This window comes from Alligator mississippiensis, chromosome 14, assembly GCF_030867095.1.
Source record: "Alligator mississippiensis isolate rAllMis1 chromosome 14, rAllMis1, whole genome shotgun sequence".
Classification (NCBI taxonomy): domain Eukaryota; kingdom Metazoa; phylum Chordata; order Crocodylia; family Alligatoridae; genus Alligator; species Alligator mississippiensis.
Genome location: NC_081837.1, coordinates 38,116,056 through 38,137,723, shown reverse-complemented (window position 1 = coordinate 38,137,723; position 21,668 = coordinate 38,116,056). Strand labels below are relative to the sequence as shown.

At 50.2% G+C, this 21,668-nt stretch overlaps 1 protein-coding gene across 5 annotated transcripts; it reads left to right on the top strand.

The window, feature by feature from the left end:
• Window positions 1-1,704: 1,704 nt before the first annotated feature.
• Window positions 1,705-21,418, top strand: LOC102567314 (uncharacterized). Of its 5 annotated transcripts, none has more exons than XM_059717415.1 (8): window positions 1,705-1,915; window positions 2,390-2,637; window positions 11,724-12,161; window positions 12,850-12,968; window positions 13,333-13,427; window positions 14,826-14,947; window positions 18,659-18,756; window positions 20,926-21,418. In XM_059717415.1, the coding sequence occupies exons 1-7, from the start codon at window positions 1,841-1,843 to the stop codon at window positions 18,753-18,755; spliced, it is 1,194 nt and encodes a 397-aa protein (XP_059573398.1). In that variant the 5' UTR covers window positions 1,705-1,840; the 3' UTR covers window position 18,756; window positions 20,926-21,418. The 5 variants fall into 5 exon arrangements, with proteins under 5 accessions (XP_059573398.1, XP_059573397.1, XP_019338307.1 ...); XM_059717414.1 differs by lacking the exon at window positions 1,705-1,915 and adding an exon at window positions 1,922-2,050 and having other exon boundaries at window positions 11,727-12,161; XM_019482762.2 differs by lacking the exon at window positions 1,705-1,915 and adding an exon at window positions 1,922-2,050.
• Window positions 21,419-21,668: the final 250 nt, after the last annotated feature.

Sequence of the window (21,668 nt, the reverse complement as noted above, 5' to 3'; positions counted from 1 at the left end):
CGAAAAATTTCCAGCCATCATTTTCTTAAAAGCCCCAGTTCCCGAAAACAGCTGTATCACGAGCCTTTTCATATTTACCTTTTGCAAAACCCTATCAGGAAGTGAGTCTCAGCCGGACTTGTTCCTTTTTGTCTGCTGATGGGAAACCTTTCACTTTCAATTTCTTTTTCTTCAGAACATCACAGGTCTGAATGCTGAACGCTCTCCTTACCCTCCTTTTTTCCAGTCCACAAAGGGACAGAAGTCAAAACTCCTGTCGCTCCCTTAGGACTGCCCGGTACATCCCACCCACCTGGACAGGCAACACATCAACAGTAACTGCAAACATGCACACATGCAGAAGCACCCACCCTAGCAGCAGGGATGAATTCAAGGGTGTTGGGTTTGATCAGCACCCCAAGTCCCAGACAACTCCTTATCCCCAAAATGCAGACACTTGGAAGCTAATCTAAACTGCATAGCCTAATGGGGACCAACTTTTGTGGCCCTAAGGGGGTAGAGATGTATATTCAAGAGACCTGGGGTGGACAAGATTGTGGCGCTTATATATTCAAGACACCCCCCAGGCCTGTGGGAATAAGGGCTTTGAGAAGGTAGAAAATCCAGCACCCTAAAACACTGGCCAAGTCTCCGGGAGCAAACAGGCAGGCAACTTCAGTCTTCCTGCACCCCAGGACCAAAAGCCAAAAGAGATTTGTCACCCCCCCCCCCCGGCTCACCCAGTCTTCACCGGAGGCTGTGAAGGGTTAAGAGCCGCAGCAGCGGGCACTGTGGATTTAGGCGTGGTGCTGCGCAGAGATGGCAGAGCAGTTTATCTTTATGGGTGAGCGCGGGGCATGCAGGGAACTGACCTCCCTGGCACCTCTGTGGCGCCCTCATAAAACAGACCTTTGCCTCACCCTCTATTTCCCCTTCCGCCCTCCCTTTTGCTTAAAACGTTTCGTGCTAGCTTCCTACGCTTCCCAGCACGCGGCCCCTTCCCTTGCCAAAGGCTTTCCTGCCAGGAAAGGTGATCTGGAAACTCAGGGCTGGGCCCTGCCCTTAACAGAGGAGCAGATTTTGGAAGCATAACGCGGGGCAGGAGCTGGAGGCGAGAAAAAGGGACAGAGAGTGGTTCTCTCGAGAGGCAACAGCGACTGGACAACCCTCCGAAACATCATCTCTCTGCGGAGCCGCCGCAATCGCCGCCGGCATGGCCTAGAGGTGTCATGCGGGGGGGCTGCGATGCAGCAGCCCCCTTCGGCCCCGCTGCCTGCTCCTGGTCCAGGAGGGGCAACCCGGACAACAGGACGGGGGCGGCAGAGGCACCTGGCACCAGGGGACAATATTAGAGGGCAGCGACTAAGCAGGGCGATCAGAGGGGCTGCCCCGCACAAGCTGGGAGCAGGACTGGCACAAAGCTGGATCCCGGCCCCGAAGACGAGGGCAGGGAGCGGCGCTCACGCCAATGCCAAGGGCCGGCAGGTCGCGCTGCCCAGGAGGGGCAGTGGCCGGGTGCAGCCCGAGCGCAGCCCCGCGCGCTCCCCGCCGGGTTGCGGCGCCCGCTCACCTGGTGCCGCGTCCCGGCGCCGCCGGCGCTAGCGCATCCCCCGCCGCCTTCCTGCCGCGCCGCGCCGGGCCGCGCCGGGCGGAGCTCAGCGCCCAGGGGGAGGGATGAAGTCCGGGCCGGGCGGCCGCAGCTCCCTCTGCCGGCTCCTGGGCCGGAGCCTTTGCAAGCGCGCTCCGCGCTGCGAGCGATCGGGGGCTGCACCCCGGCGGGACCCGGCTGCTGCAAGGCAGGGGCGGCCCACCCTCCGGGGGGTCACCCGGCAGACCCGTGCTAGGGCAGTCATTACAATTCATGTTAAAGGCTGAATCCAATTCAGACAGCGATCCAGTGGCTCCCCCCCCAACCAAGCGTAACAGTCCTGTGCAGGTAGGGGGGTCATCACAGAGGACGATGAGAAACCGGACGCCTCTATGTCCTCTGTTTTTCTCTCGAAGAGCGATTTATAGAGGCAACGGGTTTCGTATCAGTAGAGGACAGAGTAGCAGAAAACGATGGGACCGGGTAAGTCGTAGCGGTGTTGGTTGGAGGACGTGGGTAGACGCGGTTCTTTGGGTAAGTCTGATCTCTTTTATTAGACCAACTCAACAACAGTAGGAATAGGCACGTGCATTAGCTGGCATGGCCTAGAGGTGTAATGCAGGGGGTGGGCACCACGACCCGGCAGCCCCTTTGGGCCTGCAGCCTGGTCCAGGAAGGGCGGATGCATCCTCAAGCCAACCTGGCACCACATAGTCAGGCGCATTTGCTTTCCCAATGTGAAGTCTACGCCCCGTAATTCATGTCATCACATCATGTGATGAAACCTCCCAGAATAGATTCAAACGGAATTGGCAACTCTAGGCCAAAGCTGGAGCTGTGCTGCCCGCTCGGCCTGAGAGCTCCTGGGGGAAAGAGGGAAGAGCTCGAGATAAGATGCCCACATCGAGAGCTGGGAGGAGCAACCTTTGGCCAGCCCCAGTGGCACTACCACCTCCGTGGTCTGTTGTGAGGTCAAGCAGTTGCCCTCAAAGCAGAGGAAGCGCAAGGAGAGGAATCCCAGCCTACGGCCTGCTCTTCCCTGCGGAAAGACCTGCAGTGTATATGGACAGGTCAGTGACTCAATGACCAGGCTCTTAAGTCACCTCGAGACCTATGAGTGAGCCATGGTAGAGATCATCCTCGAATCGAGAGATCACCACCACCAACAGCAGCACCCCAGGGCACCTTCACATTGTTTCCAGGGTGCTGCAGGGCACCAGGATTGTCGGCACAGCTGGGTGTGCAACGTGCCTCCCGGGATACACCCAGGGCTCAAATAGGAATCTGCAGAGGTAGATCCAGGGGGCTGCCCTGGTGCACAACACCCACCCCGCTTCCTGCTCCAGACAGTTTCAAACCAACTGCCTGGCAGCAACGTTTGTAATCAGCCCTGTTTGATATGCCAAAAGATCATGGGCTTAGGCCAGGGATGGGCAAAATGCTGCCCGCTAGGCCACTCTATCCAGCCTATGGGGCCCCTAAAAAATTTAGAAAATTAATATTCATCTGCCCCTGGTTGCCTGTCATGTGGCCCTCAATGGCTTGCCAAAACTCAGTAAGTGGCCCTCTGCCCAAAATAATTGCCTGCCCCTGGCTTAGGCCCATCACTGACTACTATAAGCCTTTCTTAATAAGGGGAAACCACTGGGGACACATCAAGGGGCAGCAGGGCAGGCCCTACGAGGAGATGCTGAGGGACCTGAACCTGTTCAGCCTCCACAAGTGAAGGCTGAGGGGGGATCTAGTGGCCGTTTACAAACTAGTCAGGGGGGACCAGCAGGCATTGGGGGAGTCCCTGTTCCCCCGAGCGCTACCGGGAGTGACTAGAAATAACGGTCACAAGCTGGCAGAGGGTAGATTCAGACTAGACATCAGGAGGCACTACTTCACCGTCAGGGCGGCTAGGACCTGGAACCAACTTCCTAGTGAAGTGGTGCTGGTTCCTAACCTGGGGGTCTTTAAGAGGAGGTTAGACGAACACCTTGCTGGGGTCGTTTGACCCCAGTACTTTTTCCTGCCATGGCAGGGGGTCGGACTTGATGACCTGCTCAGGTCCCTTCCGACCCTACCTACCAACTATGAAACTATGAACTAATTCTCGGGGACAAATAAAGAGACAAAAGGGAAGAGAATGAGGCTGTAGGTTAATAACGAGCGATCTGTGAGCAGACATGGAGCAGAGCGCACTGGCCAGTGCCCACTGCCCCCGAATGAGTTGAGGGAGCCTCAACTGTGGGCACTGACCAGTGAAACTCTGCCCAGGGATGTGGGTGGAGGAGCAACAGGAAAACAGCCCCCGCTCACCTGAAACATTTCTAGTCAGGCAGCTGTGAGATCTGACTTCGTGGCTCATTATCATCTACCTGATCCCTTCTAAACTCCTGGTTCCCTCCAGTGCTAGTGACCCTCTCTTCTTTTTAATGCTCTCCGTTCCACCATTCATGCTATCCTTTCTTTTGCAGTTCTGCTGTCTTTTCACTGCTCTTGGTCAGGTAGCTCCTATTTCACGGGCTTGCAGACTTTTTCACAGATTCGTGATTCACAGATTTTAACTCATTCCAATAAAGTTTTATTTGTATTTGCATCAATCTTAAAACTGATTCATACAGCCCTAGGCCCCACTATATTAATATAGCTTCTAGTTTCTTTTTCCTGGAAAAAGTAAGTGTCATGTTATATATGAGGATGCACCTCACTGTGTGCACCCCCTTTTCAGAATCCTAAATCCTCCTATGCACAGGGCTAAGAACACCATGTGAGCTCTCAGAGTCCTTTGCAACAGACACATTGCTCTGTTATTTTTTTGTAGTCAAGGAATAAGTGAAAGCAAAGAGCTGGCATTTTCTGAGTGGTGCTTTGAGTTTAAAAGAGCAATATTGGCAACTCTCATGATTTTTGGCATTGTTCTTAAAGTCTATGCTTTGCGAACGTGAAAAACTTAGCTCTTTCTTATATATATGTATACAAATACAAATAAATATATATATATATAAAAGAAAAAACTAAGTTTTTCATATTCCCAAAGTGTAGGCTTTGGCAACTCTCATGATTTTTGGTGTTGTTAAAGTCCACACTTTGGGAATGTGAAAAACTTAGTTTTTTCTTTTATATATATTTATATACATATATATATATAAGAAAGAGCTAAGTTTTTAACATTCGCAAAGCGTAGACTTTAAGAACAATGTCAAAAATCATGAGAGTTGCCAATACTGAGAAGCCTGAGAACCACTGGTCTGCATGGCAGCTGAGGCACACATGTCTGAGGGCCCTGCTAAGCAGTCACAAGAAAGCTGCATAAAAACCAGTTCTAGAGTGGTTATACATTCTCAAGCACTAACTAAATAGCTAGTTGGCTCTTTTTATAGCTGAAGAATCATTTTTAATCAGATATAATTACTTTGCAGTCTGTGGCTGGTATAAAATGTATTGCACCATTAACCAGTTCATTGCATAGTAAATGTAATGTGCATCAGGGGCCTCTGAGCTACTGTGAAACCAGTCAGTGCGGGTCAGAGGAAGTGGGATAGAAAGCCTGAGGTGGGCAGCCTGGCATGGGTTGTGGGCTATAGTTGTTACATCCGTGGAGCTCTGATCATTGCAGTGTCAAGGAATAAGCGAAAGCAAAGAGCTGGTACCAATGCTGGACAGCTTACCTGGAGCAAACTCTCTCCAGGGGTGTGCAGGCTAAAGGAGGAAAAGAAAGTTTAAAAAATATAGGCTACTCAAGCAAGGGGTAGAACCAGAGAAACAGTGCGCCCAGCTGTGAGTGGGGAGGAAGGTGAGACTGCAGGAGCAGAAAGCTGGGGCAGCAGAGGGTGTAGGGCCAGAGAGGTGAAGAAAACAGAGGCTTAAAATCTTGCAGGAAGTGGTGGAAGGAGAGATGGTGGGGAAATAGCATCATTTCTAGACTCGAAAGCATGTTTTGGCCGGGGGGGGGGGGGAGAAACACTGTGCATTTGTACAGTGCCAAGCACCACAGGGCCCAGGTCAGAGTCAAGACATTTAAGAGCAGATGCAATACATGTGATAATAGGAAAGGAAAATGTTCTACCTTGTGGACAGCAAAGCCCTATTCTTTATAATTACCTGAAGGGTACAGGCCGGGTTAGGAAGAGGGAAACATTGCTAGGAAGGATGGGTTGAAATCTGGATGTCAGGGAAAAGATTCTCGATACTAAGAGCTGTAACAGGCAGAATTATCTACCTCCAGAAACTCCAACCCTTGTGACTCTTAATTAAAGCTGCATTGATGAAACTCCAGTCCATACACAGCTTGGCCCTGTTGGGCCCTGTTCTAGCTGCAGCGCATCTGATTTGTGCTATGATGCTGAGCAGCCCATCAAGGAACGGGGGAGTAAAATAAAATAAAATAAAATTAAAAAATCTACTTGTGAACCCAGGGGAGAATCCCGATTTTCTAAAGTTTGTCCTGTGAGCTCAACTCTCTACCTGTTTTATAGAGGTTAGGTTTAACTGTAGCTTTGCGTGCATGTGGATTCATTATATCTCAGTGCAGCATCTCAGCTGGATTACTTTACCCTACGAGTCAAATTTTCCTTGCCTAATATGGCGAGAAGCTTGGGTAGAGGAACTCAGCTATTTCCTCTTAGAAAGTGTGAAGATGGTAGGGGGGAAGAAAACAAATATCATGGTAGCGAAACTTTGCATCCACCAAGATTTGATTTGTCAAAATAAAGCACAGTAGTTAAAAGAAAATGGTCTGTTTGCATTTGCCCCCAGAAACGCTGCTACAAGATTGTGATATAAAAGAGGTATGTTTAAGATGGCCAGTTTCCCTGTTAATCCCCTCCCCACCTCATTCTTATCAGCAGCCAAGTAACCAAAGTTAAATAAACAGGGTCAAAAACTATAGAGATCAGTGACCTTGGGTGAAACTTTTTTACAGGGCTCTGGATTATGTTTCCAAGTGCTCAGCACCCACGGTGGGGTGGGGTAGAGGGAGTTCAAACAGACCCAGCAGCTCCCTTGTGACATCCACCCCTGGTATTTTTAGCTCCCAAACGGTCTGGAGCTGTTCTGGAAATCCCAGCCACAACAGGCGAGAAGAAAAAAAACAACTAATTAAAACATGTAAAAATAAACCCCACCAACCCTGCCCTAAGCATACATTGGGCACAAGACGCATTAACCATTTTTAAGGTGCATTAAGGGTGCAGGTCTACACATGCGTGCCATTGATGTGCCTTAAAAATGGTGATTTTAGGCTATTTGTGTCTAGATTTGATAACTGCAAAAGCAGGTTATCAGATTTAGGTGAAAATAGCTAAAGTACCTTAACATGTGCAGGTACGCCAAGGAGCATGAATGCTGTGTGTGTCAATTGACTTGGGACTAAGGTCTAGTCCCAAGTCAGTCTGCACACTGCATTAATGTGGGTATTAAGGTGATTTAAGCATGCGTCTACACGTGCACGCGCTAAGGCTCATTAATGCGGCGAGCGGACTGACTTGGGACTCAAGTTAGTCCCCAGCCAGTTGACATACACAGCATTAATGCACCTTAGCGCATGCACATGTAGATGCATGCCTAAATCACCTTAATGTGCCTTAGGCAAAAATGCTTTAAGTTTAGGCATGCATAAAACCATCATTTACCCTCAAGAGGGAGCAGCGCTAGAGACCTAATAGAGTCCATAAGAGGCTTGCTGTTGTTGATTTGATGTGGCGGGTGCTCAGACGCTGCGAGGACATGAACTTTTGAATGATACCATGCAAATGATCTGTATCGGGACAGAATCCAGAAGCCCCTGTCAGCGGCCAGTTTGTGCTCGGCGCTGTACAAAGGACAGAAAATACAGTCCTGCTGCTGCAAAGAGCTAGCGAGGCGGTAGCCACGTAGACAAGCTGCATCCCTTATATATCGGTGTTAATCCCCTCCCCACCTCATCCCGATCGGCAGCCAAGTAACCCCTGCCTCCCCGTCCCCAGACCCGCATGGCCCCAGGACCCGGGGCAGTTCTGAGCCGTTGGAGGCTCCGTTCGAAACCCCCCCAAGTTCCAGGCGGTTGAGCAGCCTCTGCCCAACACCCGGAGGGGACCTGCGCCCTGCGCAGCCGGCGGAGATGGACCCTCTGGCCACTCCCCCTCCTTCCAGCCGGCCCTCGCTGCTCCAGTTCTTCAGGAACCTCTTTGGACTCAGGAAGGGCGCGCGGAAGAGCCAAGAGACTGGTGCCGAGATGGAAGAAGCGGGAAACAGCAGGGACCAAGAAGACACGAACAACCCAGCAATTTCCACCACCACCGAGTTTGAGCCCATCCTGCCGGCGGGCAACAAGCTAACGGGCGACCCCGTGGCCGAGGAGTCTCGGGGAGAGAGGCTGGAGGAGATCGTCAAGGAGCTGAAGGGAATCAGTCTTGCGGGGACCCCATCGAGCAGGGGAGACCAGTCCCCTTCGACGCCAGACACCAGCGGCATGGAGATGGGAGACTCCTCTGACTGGCCCATGACAGACCTCTCCGAGAGCAGCGGTGGCATCGATGGCAGCAGGAGCGAGGAGGAGAATCACCTTGCAGGGGGAGAAGGGGCAGCTCCTGCTCCTGATGCTCCTGATCCTCCGGCTCCTGATGGATGGAGGAGGTCAGGCCCGAGGGACACCGACAGGGTGGTAGGCGCGGGTTGGGAAATCAGTGGGGATACCTGAGTACTAAAACTGGCCCAAGGTGTTTCATTGCCACAGAGTTGCAAAGGGCCTGGCATGCACCTTGCAAGGCTCGCAGTTGCCTGTACTCCGCATTTCTTGGCTCACAGAGGTTTGAGGCAGCAACAAGTCAGCTTCACACTGCATTAACATGTGGTTTGCACATCAATATGCAGAGATCTTTTAGGCCTGAATGCCGCCTTCTCAAAACTTCCCACCGCTGCATTCTTGCTGGAGTTGCTCTGGCAATGTGCTGGCGTTTGGCTCGGTGCACTGTCTGGACCTGCTCCAAGCAGCCGTGCTAGCTCTCCTACTCTTGCTATTATTATATCACCAGTGGGAAAGTCCAAGGTAGACCAGTGCAGATGCAGCCTTATAGCTATGTCCCTTGCAGATACTTGGTGTCATTTTGCACCGGGGAAGGCCAGTTTAGCAGCTCTCTCACCCCATTAGCCACCAACAATACAGGTGCTTTTGTAGCAGTGTTTCAGGGGTGTATTTCGTAGCCGTGTTGGTCTGAGACAAAAAGAAATGCAAAAATCTAGGACTTTTTTTGCAGTTTCTCAGTTGGTCTAATAAGACGTATCATCTCTGAACCCAAGAGTTCTTGGTTTTTGCATTTCTTTTTGTAGGAGTGTCATTCTTAGACCACATATGAAATATTGTGAATAGTTTGTGGGCTGCTATGGGCAGAGTCTGGGCAGATCACAGCAGGGTATGTTTGGTCACACTAGTTGAGCTGACCAGTTTTACTTTTGCTGCTGGCTTTCGCTAAGGACCTGCTGTTCACGGCCCTTGTCTGCTACAGTCAGGCAAATAGATAAACAGACCTGTGCGAAGCGGCTAGTATCACCTTGGATTCAGATTCAGCCCTTTCGGGGGACAGTGATTCGAATCACTGTCCCGATTCGATTCAGCCGAATCTCCGAATCAGCCAGGCCAGGCCCATCCCCTGCTCCCCTCCTAGTCCGGCAATAGCTGCCCCAGTTCCTGGCTCTTTAGAAAAAAAAAAAGCCCGGATCACCAGGTGCTGCCTGGCAGGGGTTAATCCCTGCTGCCCCGCACTGCATGGGGGACTCTGCCACGAGCACCGGGGACTGCCCGAATCATCAGAGCTCTCTGAGTCTTTTTCGAAGGTTCGGAGAGCTTTGAATCGATTTGGACCTTTAAATTGGTCCCGATTCAATTCGGATTCGGAGATTCGACCACCGAATTGGGTCGAATTGAGTCACCACCCGAAGCTTCGCACAGCCCTAGTAGATAATACTGGGAGGCCACCCAGGCTTGGTAGCGATGCAAAACAAACAAAAGAAGTTAAACAAATAAGTTAGCACTTAGCCATCTTCCAGTGGTTCTTCCAGGCTTCACCTCCTGGTTTCATCTTATCTTTCAGAGGCCATTTGCAGAGCCTGCAAGAAAGTAAATGATCAAGCAAACAAACAGAGAGAGAAAAGCCCTGCTCCAGGTTCTCCTGGTGGCTTTAACCCCTGGTGGCTCCAGGCAGTCTGTTCCTTGGCCAGATGCAGCCCCTTGGGGCTGCTTTCAGTGTCTTTTATCATTCCCACTCTGGGCTTAGGTGGCTAATCCTCTCTCACTCCCCACACCAGTGTCAGCTCCCTTGCTGCGGGACTCACTACGTCCCAGGACCTGGTTCCCCAGCCTCACATGTCTGGGCTGGGTGTGCAGAGATGCTTCTGGGGTGTGGGGCTGACCCCACACCCCAGAAGACCCCCAGACCCCCTCGAGTCCCTACTAACAGGGCAGGGCCCTGTTCCATACTTGTGGATACCTCTCTTCACCTTCACAATCTTGAAGCCCACTAATGAGCAGTTGTGTAACATCTCTGTAGCAATTGTTGCCTTGGGAAAGTGGTGGTTTAATGTATGGTATTTATGGTTGCCTTAATCCAATAGATGTGCTGGGAACACAGAAGAGGAGCTACCGCTGTAAAATGATTAGCTAGGTCCACACAACAACCAACAGCAAATGCTGCCCAGGCAGGCACTGATTGGGTCTAGGGAGTCTTTTGACTCTAGTGATGGGATGGATCTGTGACTGGCTGTGATGGGGAGAGGTACATGCATCTGTGAATGACTGAGGGGGGGAAGAAAGGAGTCATCAAAAATGCCAGGAAATGGGTTTGAAAATACTAGATCTGACAGTGATAGAAGTAATACAGAGTCCAGGAAGTGGCATTGGCCATCAGGAAGTTATTTAGGCCCCAGCTGTAATGCACCAACAACATAAGGGGTTTGCAAGAACAGTGCAGTTCTTCCTGGACATGGCTGAGGCATGTCCAGTGCAGACGGGGAAGGAACGGCGCTACGACCCAACTCCAGCATTCAGGATCTATGCGACAGTCCTGTTTGGTCTCTCTTTCATTGAACTTGGTCATAGCCATGTCAGCACGGTGCAGTACTGAGATTGCAAGCACACTGGATTTGACTCTCCAGTGCCCTGACCCTGAGCAGTCACTCACCTCAGTGCAGGAAGGGTGCAGAAGGCTCCCAGATCCCTGTGGTCCTATTTGCACCCATTCAGCATTGGCAGAAAGGACAACATGGATTGAGGAGAAGACGATCCACTGACTGCTACAGTGCAGGTGGGATCTTTGACTTCTGGAAAACAGTCCTCCAAAACAGCAGCCTGCACATGAGCTGAGAACTAAGGACAGGTCTACATTAGGAAATGCTTTCTCTGCTACCAATCCTACTAGAATACGCACAGCTTATTCCAGCAGGAAGTGCTTTCACCAGCATAGCTCATAATGGTTCCCTGAGGGGAATAAACCCTAGCAGGAAAAGCACATACATGCCAGTTTAACCATTGGGACTTTGGCTACTGTAGAAAAATTGTAGAAAAATAATGTCCCTAGCTGACATGGCTGTACCAGTGAAGTTTTTTTATGGTAGAACAGGACACCAATGGAACTGTAAATTCTATCAAAAATAGGTGGTTTATTATTAGTATTTCGACAAATGAAAGATGTCCCAGTGGTAAACAGCACTGCTGCTTTTAAGAGATGTTTTTTGTAACCCCACAACAGCAGGGAATGTCACATTTTAGCTTCCTTTATTTGTTCCATGCACCAGGTCTCCCTTTTCTCTGCACTTCTTCCCTCTCCTTTCCCTTCCTGCCCCTGCCGCAGGAGGTCAGAAGTGATGAGCTAAATGCAGCCCTCTTGCCAAAGGCTGTCACACACAGCACAGGTAACAGCAGCAGGTTACATCAACACAGCCAACGTCAGATGAAAGGAGAGGGGAGAAAGGACCTAAAAGTAGGTCTGTTTGTGTGACAGAGCTGATGGCATCCATAGCTGCCATCACTTCTCTGCCCCTTGTCCTGGCAAGTTCTGACCTGTTGGAAAAGGCTTAGTTTGAACCATCAGTGCTAAGGTGTTGAGAGGCCTCAGCCCAGGCCCAGGTCCCCTCCTGACCCCAGTGCCCTGCTAACCCTGGCAGAGGTGGATCCTCTGACAATTCACCCTCTTTTCAGCAGGCCCTCGTTGCTTCAGCTCCTCAGGAATCTCCTTGGTCTCAGGAAGAGCACACGGGAGGGCCAAGGAGCCAGTGCTGGGGTGAAACCAATGGGAAACATCAAGGACCAAGATGCAGACAACCCAGCAGATCCAGCAGCAGCTGAGTCTGAGCCCATCCTGCTATCAGGCAAACAGCTAACAGGCAACCCCCTGGCTGATGAACCTCAGGAAAACACACTGGAGGAGTTTGTGGAGGAGATCAAGGAAGAACTGAAGGGAATCAGTCTTGGAGGCCCCTCTCTGACCAGGGGCATGGAGATGGGAGACTCTCCAGGCTTTGCCAACATCGCTGTGAGTAAGGAAGGCAGAATGGCACAGGAGCTAGATGGCAAAACCTCTGGCCAGGAAGTGAAGTTCATGGAAGAAGCTTCTGGGGACACAGGATCTTTGAGAAAGTAAGTTGATTGGTAGACCTGGACCAGCTTCAGATCTCACAGCAATCATCAGCCAACCCCTCCTTATTTCAGTGAGATCAGCACTGGGCCTTTGGCTGGTGAGGAGGGTCCTGAGATGTGTGATGGTGAATAGGAAATAATAGTGTGAGGCCAGGTAGGCAACTAGAAACCAGTGAGATATTGGACAGTTGGGTTTTTTCCCCAAAGAGCAGCAAGGTTGAGCATTATGAAAGATAACAGGCCATTTCATTTAGCACTTGGTCACATTGATATGAGCCCATGAATTTCTGTTAAGTCAGTCCCTCTCACCAACTGCCATAGACTTTCACATCCAGCCCTGGCCAACCAGACTACAAAAACATACTGGTTTTCACCAGGATCAGTGCTCTAAGCAAAAGGGCCAGATTCTGCTCCCAGTTCACACCAGTAAGTCTGCTGTAACTCTACCAAAATCCAGGTGTTCCTTTGTACTCTAGTGTCTGTGAGAGAGCTGCACTGTGTGTCCCTCCTGACCGTGACCTCTGTAGGTCAAGGTTGCCAACAATGAGGACAATTGGTGTCAGCTGTAGTGTCTACTCTGAGTTGGCCAGAGAGCCTGTTCCTTTGTTTGGAGGCCACAGAGATGTGAGTCCCTCTGTTCCTCCCACGTATTGACATCCTACTGTGCATAACTGTGCTTTGGGGTCAGGGCCAGGGTCCCCCAGGTTCTGCTGGCCGACACCGAAGGGCTTGCATCAGCTGCAGGAGACCTGCCAACACCCATGGAGGACTTCAGTGCTGAGGACGAGAGAGAGCGCCTGCTCAAAGGTGAGGGTCATGTACTCTGCTGATTGGGAGAGGCTTCTGACTATGTGTCTGCATAAAGACTGGCTGATATAATAAACCCTTATCACCCCAAGACACAAGCACCTTTAATACTGTTGTCCTGCTAGGTAATTTAACATGCTGTCATCTGTTTAAATACACAAGGGGAAATTGTCTGCTGGGGTAACTCCATTCACTCCCCTGGAGGTACACCAGCAGAGGAGGGCTAGGGCTTGGCTCAGGGGGCAGGAACTTGCTCACATGCTGTACATGAGGCGCATGTTATCATTCCATATAGGGCAGCATAAAGGATGTAGGAGATGGCCTTCAAAGGATTTGCTCCTTAATTTGGGATCTTTTTCAACAGAGGATCTTCATGGAGAATCTCCCAAGGAAGAGCTATCTCCCTGGAACAAGCTCATCAGCATGTACAAGCAGCAGTGGAAGGTTCCTGTTCCCAAGGTGGGTTACACGTGATACACGATTGCACGTGAATCGTAGGGCTGGATGGGACCTCAAGGGTCATCTGGTCTGGCTCCCTCCATGAATGCACAATGCTGCTCCTAAATCATCCTTAAGCAGTGCTTACCCACCCGCTTTTTGAAAATCTCCAAGACGCTTGTATATCACAAACTGGATTAAGCACATCCCTCGTGAGAAAAGGGACTGTCAGTAGCATGGTGCGGGCTTCTCCTGTCACTCATCCTGGTCAAAGCGCTGCCCAGAACTTCCCATTCCAAGGTTTTTACCCTGTTGGAAGCTGTGGGGCTCTGGGGACATCCCTGCAGGCCTCTGCAGCTTCTTCTACTGGAACTGGAAATTAGCAGTAGACTCTGCTGGGCTCTACACAGGGTGCTGCACTTAGGGGCATACTGGTTAAGTGCATAACCCAACACCAACCCCAACTTGTTGCCTACCGTTTCCACTGTAACCAACTCTGGTTCTTCCCCTATCATAGTGCACAACCACTTAATTGCTGTGCATAATGCAGATCCACTGTCTGGTTTGTAACTTAATAGCATCCCCAAACTGCCTGCGAATTGTACTGGCCACTTTATACTCTGTAATTAAATGTAACCCTTTTCACCGCCCCATGAATGGCAATGGGAGAGGGGCTGTCAAAGGGCTGCTACGAAGAGCCTTGAAAATGCAGGGAGCTAGCCAGATTCAGGGCTGCTAATACCACAGCCCTGAAGCAGCCAAGGGAGTGATTGAGCACCGTTTTGCAGGGCTGTCCGGGGTGTTAACAGCACCACAACTGACCCAAACCCTTCATTTTCAGGGCTGCTAATAGCCAATGTCCCAGCTTACTATTAACAAGCAAGGCCCCATTTCTACTGTAATGGGTTTTGCACCAAATTATCCCCTTCAGGACATGATCCCTTGGCTGGCTGCAGGCAGCAGGGAGGGAGTGATGGGCACTGTTTTAAAAACAATGCTGGAAACATGTCTGAGGCCATTTAAAAAAAGTTTTCAACTAATTTCCCCTCTCTAGTCTGCCACAACCTCTTACAGGATGTGAAGCTGCTTGCATAGGGGAGACAGGCCCAGCAAGCGGTTAGAACATGGTTGACCTGACTTCTTTTTGTCACCTATTCCATGTGACTTTGAGCAAGCCATTCTCCTCAGCTGTGCCTCAGTTTTCCCACTTGTAATGGGATAACAGCATGTGCAGCTTGCCAAAACCCTTTGAGCTCCTTGGAAGGGAATTGCAGTCCAGAAGGGCAATGGATTTTCAAGATCAGCGCCTGGAAATGGTTTCTTGACATTCTCCAAGTTGGAGGACAGAGCGCATCTTGACATGAGTCTGTTTTCTCTCTTCTTGTCTCATCTTTCATTTCCCTGCAATTCTACCTCCAGGAAAACCCACTGGAGTGGAAAAAAGAAGAGGGCTCCCCTGTAAATCTAACCGCTTATGGTTTTGCGACACCCATGCCTCACCACATCTCTGCAGAGTCCTTTGGCACTACCGTCATCTGTAGGTGAGATCTCCTGCTCTCTTCTGGAAGGGAAGCAAGTTTAATATTCACCTCCATTCCCCAAGCCCAGATTGGACACATTCCGAAATCTGTTTAGTTCCACCCAGCTCGGCAGGTCAATGTGAACTATATTTAAGAATTCTGTTGGGCCACATGATGTGGATTTTGGCTGTGGTCCAGCGACCGTGGCGAATTGGAAGGCAAGGGCTGGTTATACTCAGTCTGCACTGCCAGTCTACCCTGCCTTATACTCACTCTAATCACTAGGTGGGGCTGCTGGACTTAAAATGAAGTACAAGTGGATACCTTCAGTACCAAGGAGTAGTACAGGCTGGCAGAGGGCAGCTTTTCTTCATGTGCCTTATGAAATAAATTATGCAAATATCCCAGTGTTTAAAACTGCAGGGGACAAGCCAGCATAAATATAGTACCAAACACTGTGTGGTGATGGCCTGGCTGGCTGCGTGCTGCTACTGCTGGGAATGTCTGGGCAACAGAACTAAAATTCACTTTGGGTTTCATGCTCCACAGTCGTTCAAGTGAAAGGAGAATCTCGAATTGAGCAGCTGAGGTCCTGGCACTCAGCTGAGCAGTCTCTGCTCTACCCTGTAGGGAGCACTGCTGTGTCCAGGCCCACATCTTCCATGTAGGTCTACAAAGAACGTGACTTGATTGTTTCTCTAAGCAGCACGCAAGTGACTAAGTGAAAGCTCCTCCAAGGCTTCCCTTATTACTCTGAGCTATTATAAAAATCCTAATCACTGACAACAGGTACCACATTAGCCAAGAACCCATATATTAGGGCTGGACCTATCTCTCTTTCTCTCTATTTGTACAGCACCTAGCACGTGGGTTCCTGGTACCTGAGTGGAGTTTCTAGCACAACTGCAATACAAACAATAAGCAAGACAGCCTGTGCCTGGCCAGGCTGTATTATTAGCATTCTCCTCTAGTGGGCAGTTTCAGTCAGAGCACCAGTCTGCCCTGCAAAGTGGACTCTGATTAAGAATTAGGCGCGTCTACACATGCACATTTAATGCACATTAGCCAGATTTAAGGCATATTACGGACACTCGTCTAGATGTGTACACCCTTAATACACCTTAAAAATGGCAATTTAAGGCTATTCAAGCCTAAATTTGATACCTGCATGGGGCAGGTATCAAATTTATGTGAGAATAGCTAAGTCGCATTAGCAAATGTGTAGACATGTTAATGTTCATTAACATAGTGCGTGCCCATTGACTTGGGACCCAAGTTGATCCGCACACCACATTAATGTGCGCTACTGCATCTACATGTTTGCTAATGTCATTTAGCTCTTCACGCATAAATTTGATACCTGCTTTATGCGCGGGCGTGTAGACACGTGCTGAAATCACCTTAATGCGCATTACGCAAATGCACATTACATTTAGGCGTGTGTAAAAGCACATGTAGATATGCCCATAGAATCACAGAAAATGAGGGTTGGGAGGGACCTCAGGAGGTCACATCTAGTCCAACCCCCTGCTCAAAGCAGGACTGGCCCCAGTTAGACCATTCCATCCCGGGCTTTGTCAAGCCGGGCCTTAAAAACCTCCAAGGATGGAGAGCCCACCACCTTTCTAGGTAACCTGTTCCAGTGCTTCATCACCCTCCTAGTAAGAAAGTTTTTCCTAATATCCAGCCTAAACCTCTCTTGCTCCAGCTTGAGCCCATTTCTCCTTGTTCTGTCATCTGTCACCACTGAGAACAGTCCAGCTCCATCCTCTTTGCAACCCCCCTGCAGGGAACTGAAAACTGCTATCAAATCCTCTCTCAGTCTTCTCTTCTCCAAACTAAATAAACTCAATCCCTCAGCCTCTCCTCGTAAGTCCCCAGCCTCCAAACCATTTTTGTTGCCCTCCGCTGTACTTTCTCCAACTTGTCCACATCCTTTCTGTAGTGGGGGGCCCAAAACTGGACACTACTCCAGATGTGGCCTCACCAGTGCAGAGGAAGGATGCAAGAGGTAAAGTAGACTGCAGCTTACTCTCCTCTGGCTGGAGTGGCTGTACAACAGCAAACAGTCATTTTCATTAGGCAAGCCACATGCCCTGACTTGCAGATCTTCAGGGAGCTGACAGATTTCTTAAGAAGGGGCCATTTTTAGAACCAGCAATAGGATGAGCTGTAAAAGCAAGCCGGGTGCTGCATTCCTACACAGATGTCCAAACACCCACCCTGGCCCCATGGACATCTTTGGCTGTCTAAGCAGAGGGGTGGGTGTCTCTCTGCTGAGGTTCTTGCTGCTGTGCAGTGTCCAGGCTCCGGTGTGGCACTTCTCGTGGGCACTAAGCTCACCTGCTCAGTGTAAAGAACCAACAGATCCAGGCCACTTTCCTGTAATAGCTGCTAGAGCTTGCTCAACATTAATCAAGCAGACTGTTTGCCCATGTCCAAAAGCCAACTTGTGCTTTTCAGAAGTTGGAAAAGCAGTCAAGCTGTCACTGGCTTAGAACAAAAGAAATACACTTTCTGTTACTCCATTGTATGATCAAGGGGGAAGGAAGGAGTTTTGGCTTCTCCATGCAGCTATTGTGCGGATGATGCAGGTTGCATAGTCCAAGTGTCTGCACCTCTGGAATAAGAACTCGTGGTAGAGGTGATATCTTTTATTAGACCAACTAGATTTTTGCAAAAAAACATTCTTGAATTGCAAGCTTTCAGGCACAAGCACCCTTCTTCAGGCCCAGGACCTCCATAGCACCTCTGGAAGCACTTCAGAGACTCTGAACAACTGGGGATGAAGAAGGCTGTGTCACAGACCCATACCCACCTCCTTTCTCCATAGCTGCCTGTTCAGGATGACTCCTTCCAGTCACTTGCAGTGTCCCAAATCCTGGGGCCCCCACCACCTTCCCTGAGGAAATGAATCCAGTATCTACCAGATTTTCCTCCTAACCAAGCAGAAGCAAACCTCATGAACCTCGTGGGCTGAGAAAGCTAAAATCTGGGGACTATGTTGAACGGAGCCTGGACTCCTGCAGATCCCTAGACAGGCTCCTCAGTGTACTGAGGGAGAGGCCTTCCAGCCAGTAATTAAAAAATTCTTTTTTGGCAAACTGCCCCTTGGTCCCGGCAGGTCCATGTGAATCAGGCACATTCTCTGACTGCCCCTTGGCTATGGGATGCCCTGACCTCAGTCTTAGTACAGCAGTGTGTGTACTAAGAAGCTGGGGCCTGGGAACGATGCACAGCTTGACTAGCACAAGGATGGCTCTCACCCCAGAATTGTTTCTGCTTTTGCTCCCTGACAAGGTTATAAGGCCTGAAGGCCTAGAATAGGATCGAGGAGCTCGCCATCACACCGCAGAATGGAAACATATGCAAAGATGCAATGGGCCCAATTCTGCTCTGTTACATCCATATGAATCCATGGTAACTCTTCAACACTGCAGGGACTGTGGCTCCCCTATGCTCCGGAGGATAATTTGACTCTGTGCCTCTTCTATTCAGCAGCTCTCAGATTTATTTTCATTCCTAAACATGGCCTGTGCTAATGGCTGGAACCAGGACACCTGCCTCCTGTTCCCAGCTCTGCTCATCTAGGAGCTGGGGCTTGTGAGGCTTCATTCACTAACTGTGTGGGTGACACTAGAAAAGGACATAGTGTTACTCCTGTTGTCACTAGGGTTTGTGGGGTGAATTCCAGCAATGGTCTCTTCTGATGCACTTATTTCTCCAATCGAGGCTTCCCAGAGACAGAGCGGAGGAGACCATTGATTGCCGTGGGAGAGCCGAGGTTGACCTGAAAGCAAATGGACCAGGAGCTCCTGAAGAAGGCTGAGGTCAGTCTGGAACAGAAAGGCCCTGGGTGATTGAATTACCCCCTGCATGTGCAGCATGCTCTGCACATTCATTCCTGCCTCTCTGCCCCTGGGTTGTCTGTCAGCCTCTCGGACACAGGCATAAAGCACCCCTTTGCATGGGATTTTTGAGTGTTCAGAATCAACAAGGCACGTGTGCGCAGCGTTAGCATAGGGCATGTGGAGGGATGAATGCTGGGTTGTATTCTTGCCTCTGCCACTGATTCACTGTGTAACCTTGGGCAAGTCGCTTAAGTTGAGACCTTTACAAAAGGAGATCATAAGCAGGCACCTAAATACATGGCCTGGTGTTCAGCAGTGCTGAACACCTGGCCAGTCCCACTGGAACACAGCATTTGTGAAAATCAGGCCATTTAACTAGGTAGCTAAACATTGGATTTAGTAGCTTAACTTTAGGCCCCCAGGATTGGAAATCCTGATCATAACCTGCCCCCTGGCACCATTCTCCCTTGTCTGCAGTGGAAGCTGTCACAATTGTGTTGCAGGGGTTGGCAGAACATTTCATAGCAGGGTTTGAAATCTGTGGCTGGTACAAAGTTCAGAGTATGAGACCATCATTGGCTAAAGGAACGACCAATCACCACGGGGAGGAAGTGCAATGAGTTTTCAAACTCGAGGCTGTAAAGGCAACCTTGTCCCTGGATCCTGGTTAATGATCATTCCCCTCACCCGAGCTCAGAGCTGGTAGGAGCCCAGGGCAGCTCGATATCACCTGGCAGCCATCCAGCCAGTGGGGTGGCTGAAAGGAAGGAAAAAGCTGTTACTTCTCTTCCACATGCAGGAAAAGCATGTCTGGAACGTAGCAAGGAGAAGTGCCGTGGGGCGTGTGCCAAGCCTGCTGCCCACCATGTGTGTGTGGGTTTGGGTGTACGTGTGCGTGTGCACGGTGCCCCTGTGATTTTTCAGTGGGTTTTGATTTGTTGCTTGTTCAAAGACTAGTTGTTTGCCTTTTCTTCTGTGGCTGCAATGGGGGAAGGGAAGCTTCCAAATTTCATTATAAAAGCCTAATGTGGAGGCAGCCGCTTTATTTTGAATAATCGACAATGACTTTGAGGCTTCCCCCCCTCACTCAACTCTCTTGCATGATTCACTGCATGATGTGCAGGCAACAGTAGTTTGCTTCGGAGCTTTTAATGCTGAGATTGATGAGAGCTCCTTCTCCCCCTTCCTCCTTTCAGTCAATTGGTGCTCTTCCCCCGCCCTGCACTCTCTGAATTATGCTCTGGGTATGTGGGGAGAACTGACCCTAACACTGTACACAGCCAAGATGCTTTGAAGGCTCTGTAAACAGATAAACAGTAGATAAATATGATCCTCATTTGCAAATGGTAAGGTGAGATAGAGAGGCCCACGGGCACATGATCAGAGTGCTTGGAAAAAATCAGTCTATAGCAACACATTGAATCAGTGGGGCTAGAACCCAGGAGTCCCAATGCACCTGCTGTGGTGCATTAAAAAACCCAAGCCATGAGAAACCACAGACGTGCGTGCCAGGCACACCCGTGGGAGCTGAATCCTGAGGCCCTGTCAGTAATCACAAAACCAACCCCCATTTTTCAGCCTTGGTGCAGCTGTACGGCCATAAGCCCTAGTGTAGGCAGGGCTCTGCACCTTTTTATGGCAAGTCCTTCAAAGCCTGGTGGCGGAAGCAGCCGAGTCCTGTTTCTTCTGGCACTTGCACCATTGCTAACAGCAGCTTGTAAAGTGAAATAACAGCTGCCGAAGAGAAATGAAGAGGCACAGGGGAGGCTGAGATCTGAAATGAGCAGGGGGCAGAGATACCTATGGCACACTGGTGCAGGTGGCAGGCACTGCAGAGGAGTAAGTTCTTGTACCTGTAATGGTGGGATCCTGGGAATGGGCTGCTCAGGTCACTCCTGAGTGAGAAAGTAGGAAGGGAAGAGAGATCAGGGTCAGAGCTTACTAGGGCTTGAAGGCCCCATTATGACCAACTGTCCTGACCTCCTGCAGACCCAGCCAGGAAACTTGAGCGGGCAGGGAGATTGCCCATGTGAGACTGGCCCTCAGAAGAGCAGCCTGGCATGCAAGCTGTCGGTGGGACTTGGGGGCAGACTTAGATGGTGGCCAGCGGTGTGATTGGCTAACACACTCTTTTTCTGCCCTGGCTAGAGTGTGCTCCTCAAACTGACCGGAGAGCGGCCCCAAGACCAAGCTGCATCAATTCGTTTGAGCTGCAACCCCTTATCCACCAGGGGAAAGAAAACTGAGACCTTTTCTTTGGCCCCAACAGGCTGCTGTCTGGAACGAGGACTGTTCCAAAAAGCCCTTTAACTTCACTCTTCTTCCTGTTTCCTCCTTTATGTCTTTTTAAAGGGCCCCAGGATGTACCCCCTGCCTTCTCTACCCACTCCCACTACAACCCTTCCCATCCCTAACCAGCTTGGCTTTTCTTTAGAGTAGGTGCTTTACATTAATTGATTGTTCCCATGTTTCCCTCTAGGACTCCTTTCCCTGCTAAAGGAATTCTACATTCAATTCATTTCCCTCTTTATTTACCCGTCTTTATTTATCAGCTCTTCCCAATTTCCACATTCAGGAACACCATGTAAAAAACTGCAGGGGGGTAACTTGGAGGGTAAGAATAAACATTTGCCCTGAGAAATCCTTGCTTCTTGTTGAGCGAGCATGGGCTGATTTGAAGGGAAGACTCTCACTGGAGGGTGGGAGAAGGGGCACCCTCTGTTTGCTTTAGAGATTGGCCCTAATTCTAGGTCTCCCTCCCCTTTTCTGCATAGATCAGGGGAAAGAGAAGAGAGGTGTCTCATCCCTTTGTTGGCTCTCAGGAGCTCTTGGCATCCCACCCCTCTTGCTATGGCAGTACCAGGCCTCCCTCCCCCTGTGTGGTGTCCATG

Bases quoted from the DNA above. Each gene is read 5' to 3' on its own strand.
- LOC102567314 (XM_006270078.4), top strand. From the start codon at position 7,653: ATGGACCCTCTGGCCACTCCCCCTCCTTCCAGCCGGCCCTCGCTGCTC. The intron at 12,162-12,849 runs GTAAGTTGATTG...CTTTGGGGTCAG, and splicing joins GACACAGGATCTTTGAGAAA to GGCCAGGGTCCCCCAGGTTC. The intron at 12,969-13,332 runs GTGAGGGTCATG...CTTTTTCAACAG, and splicing joins GAGAGAGCGCCTGCTCAAAG to AGGATCTTCATGGAGAATCT.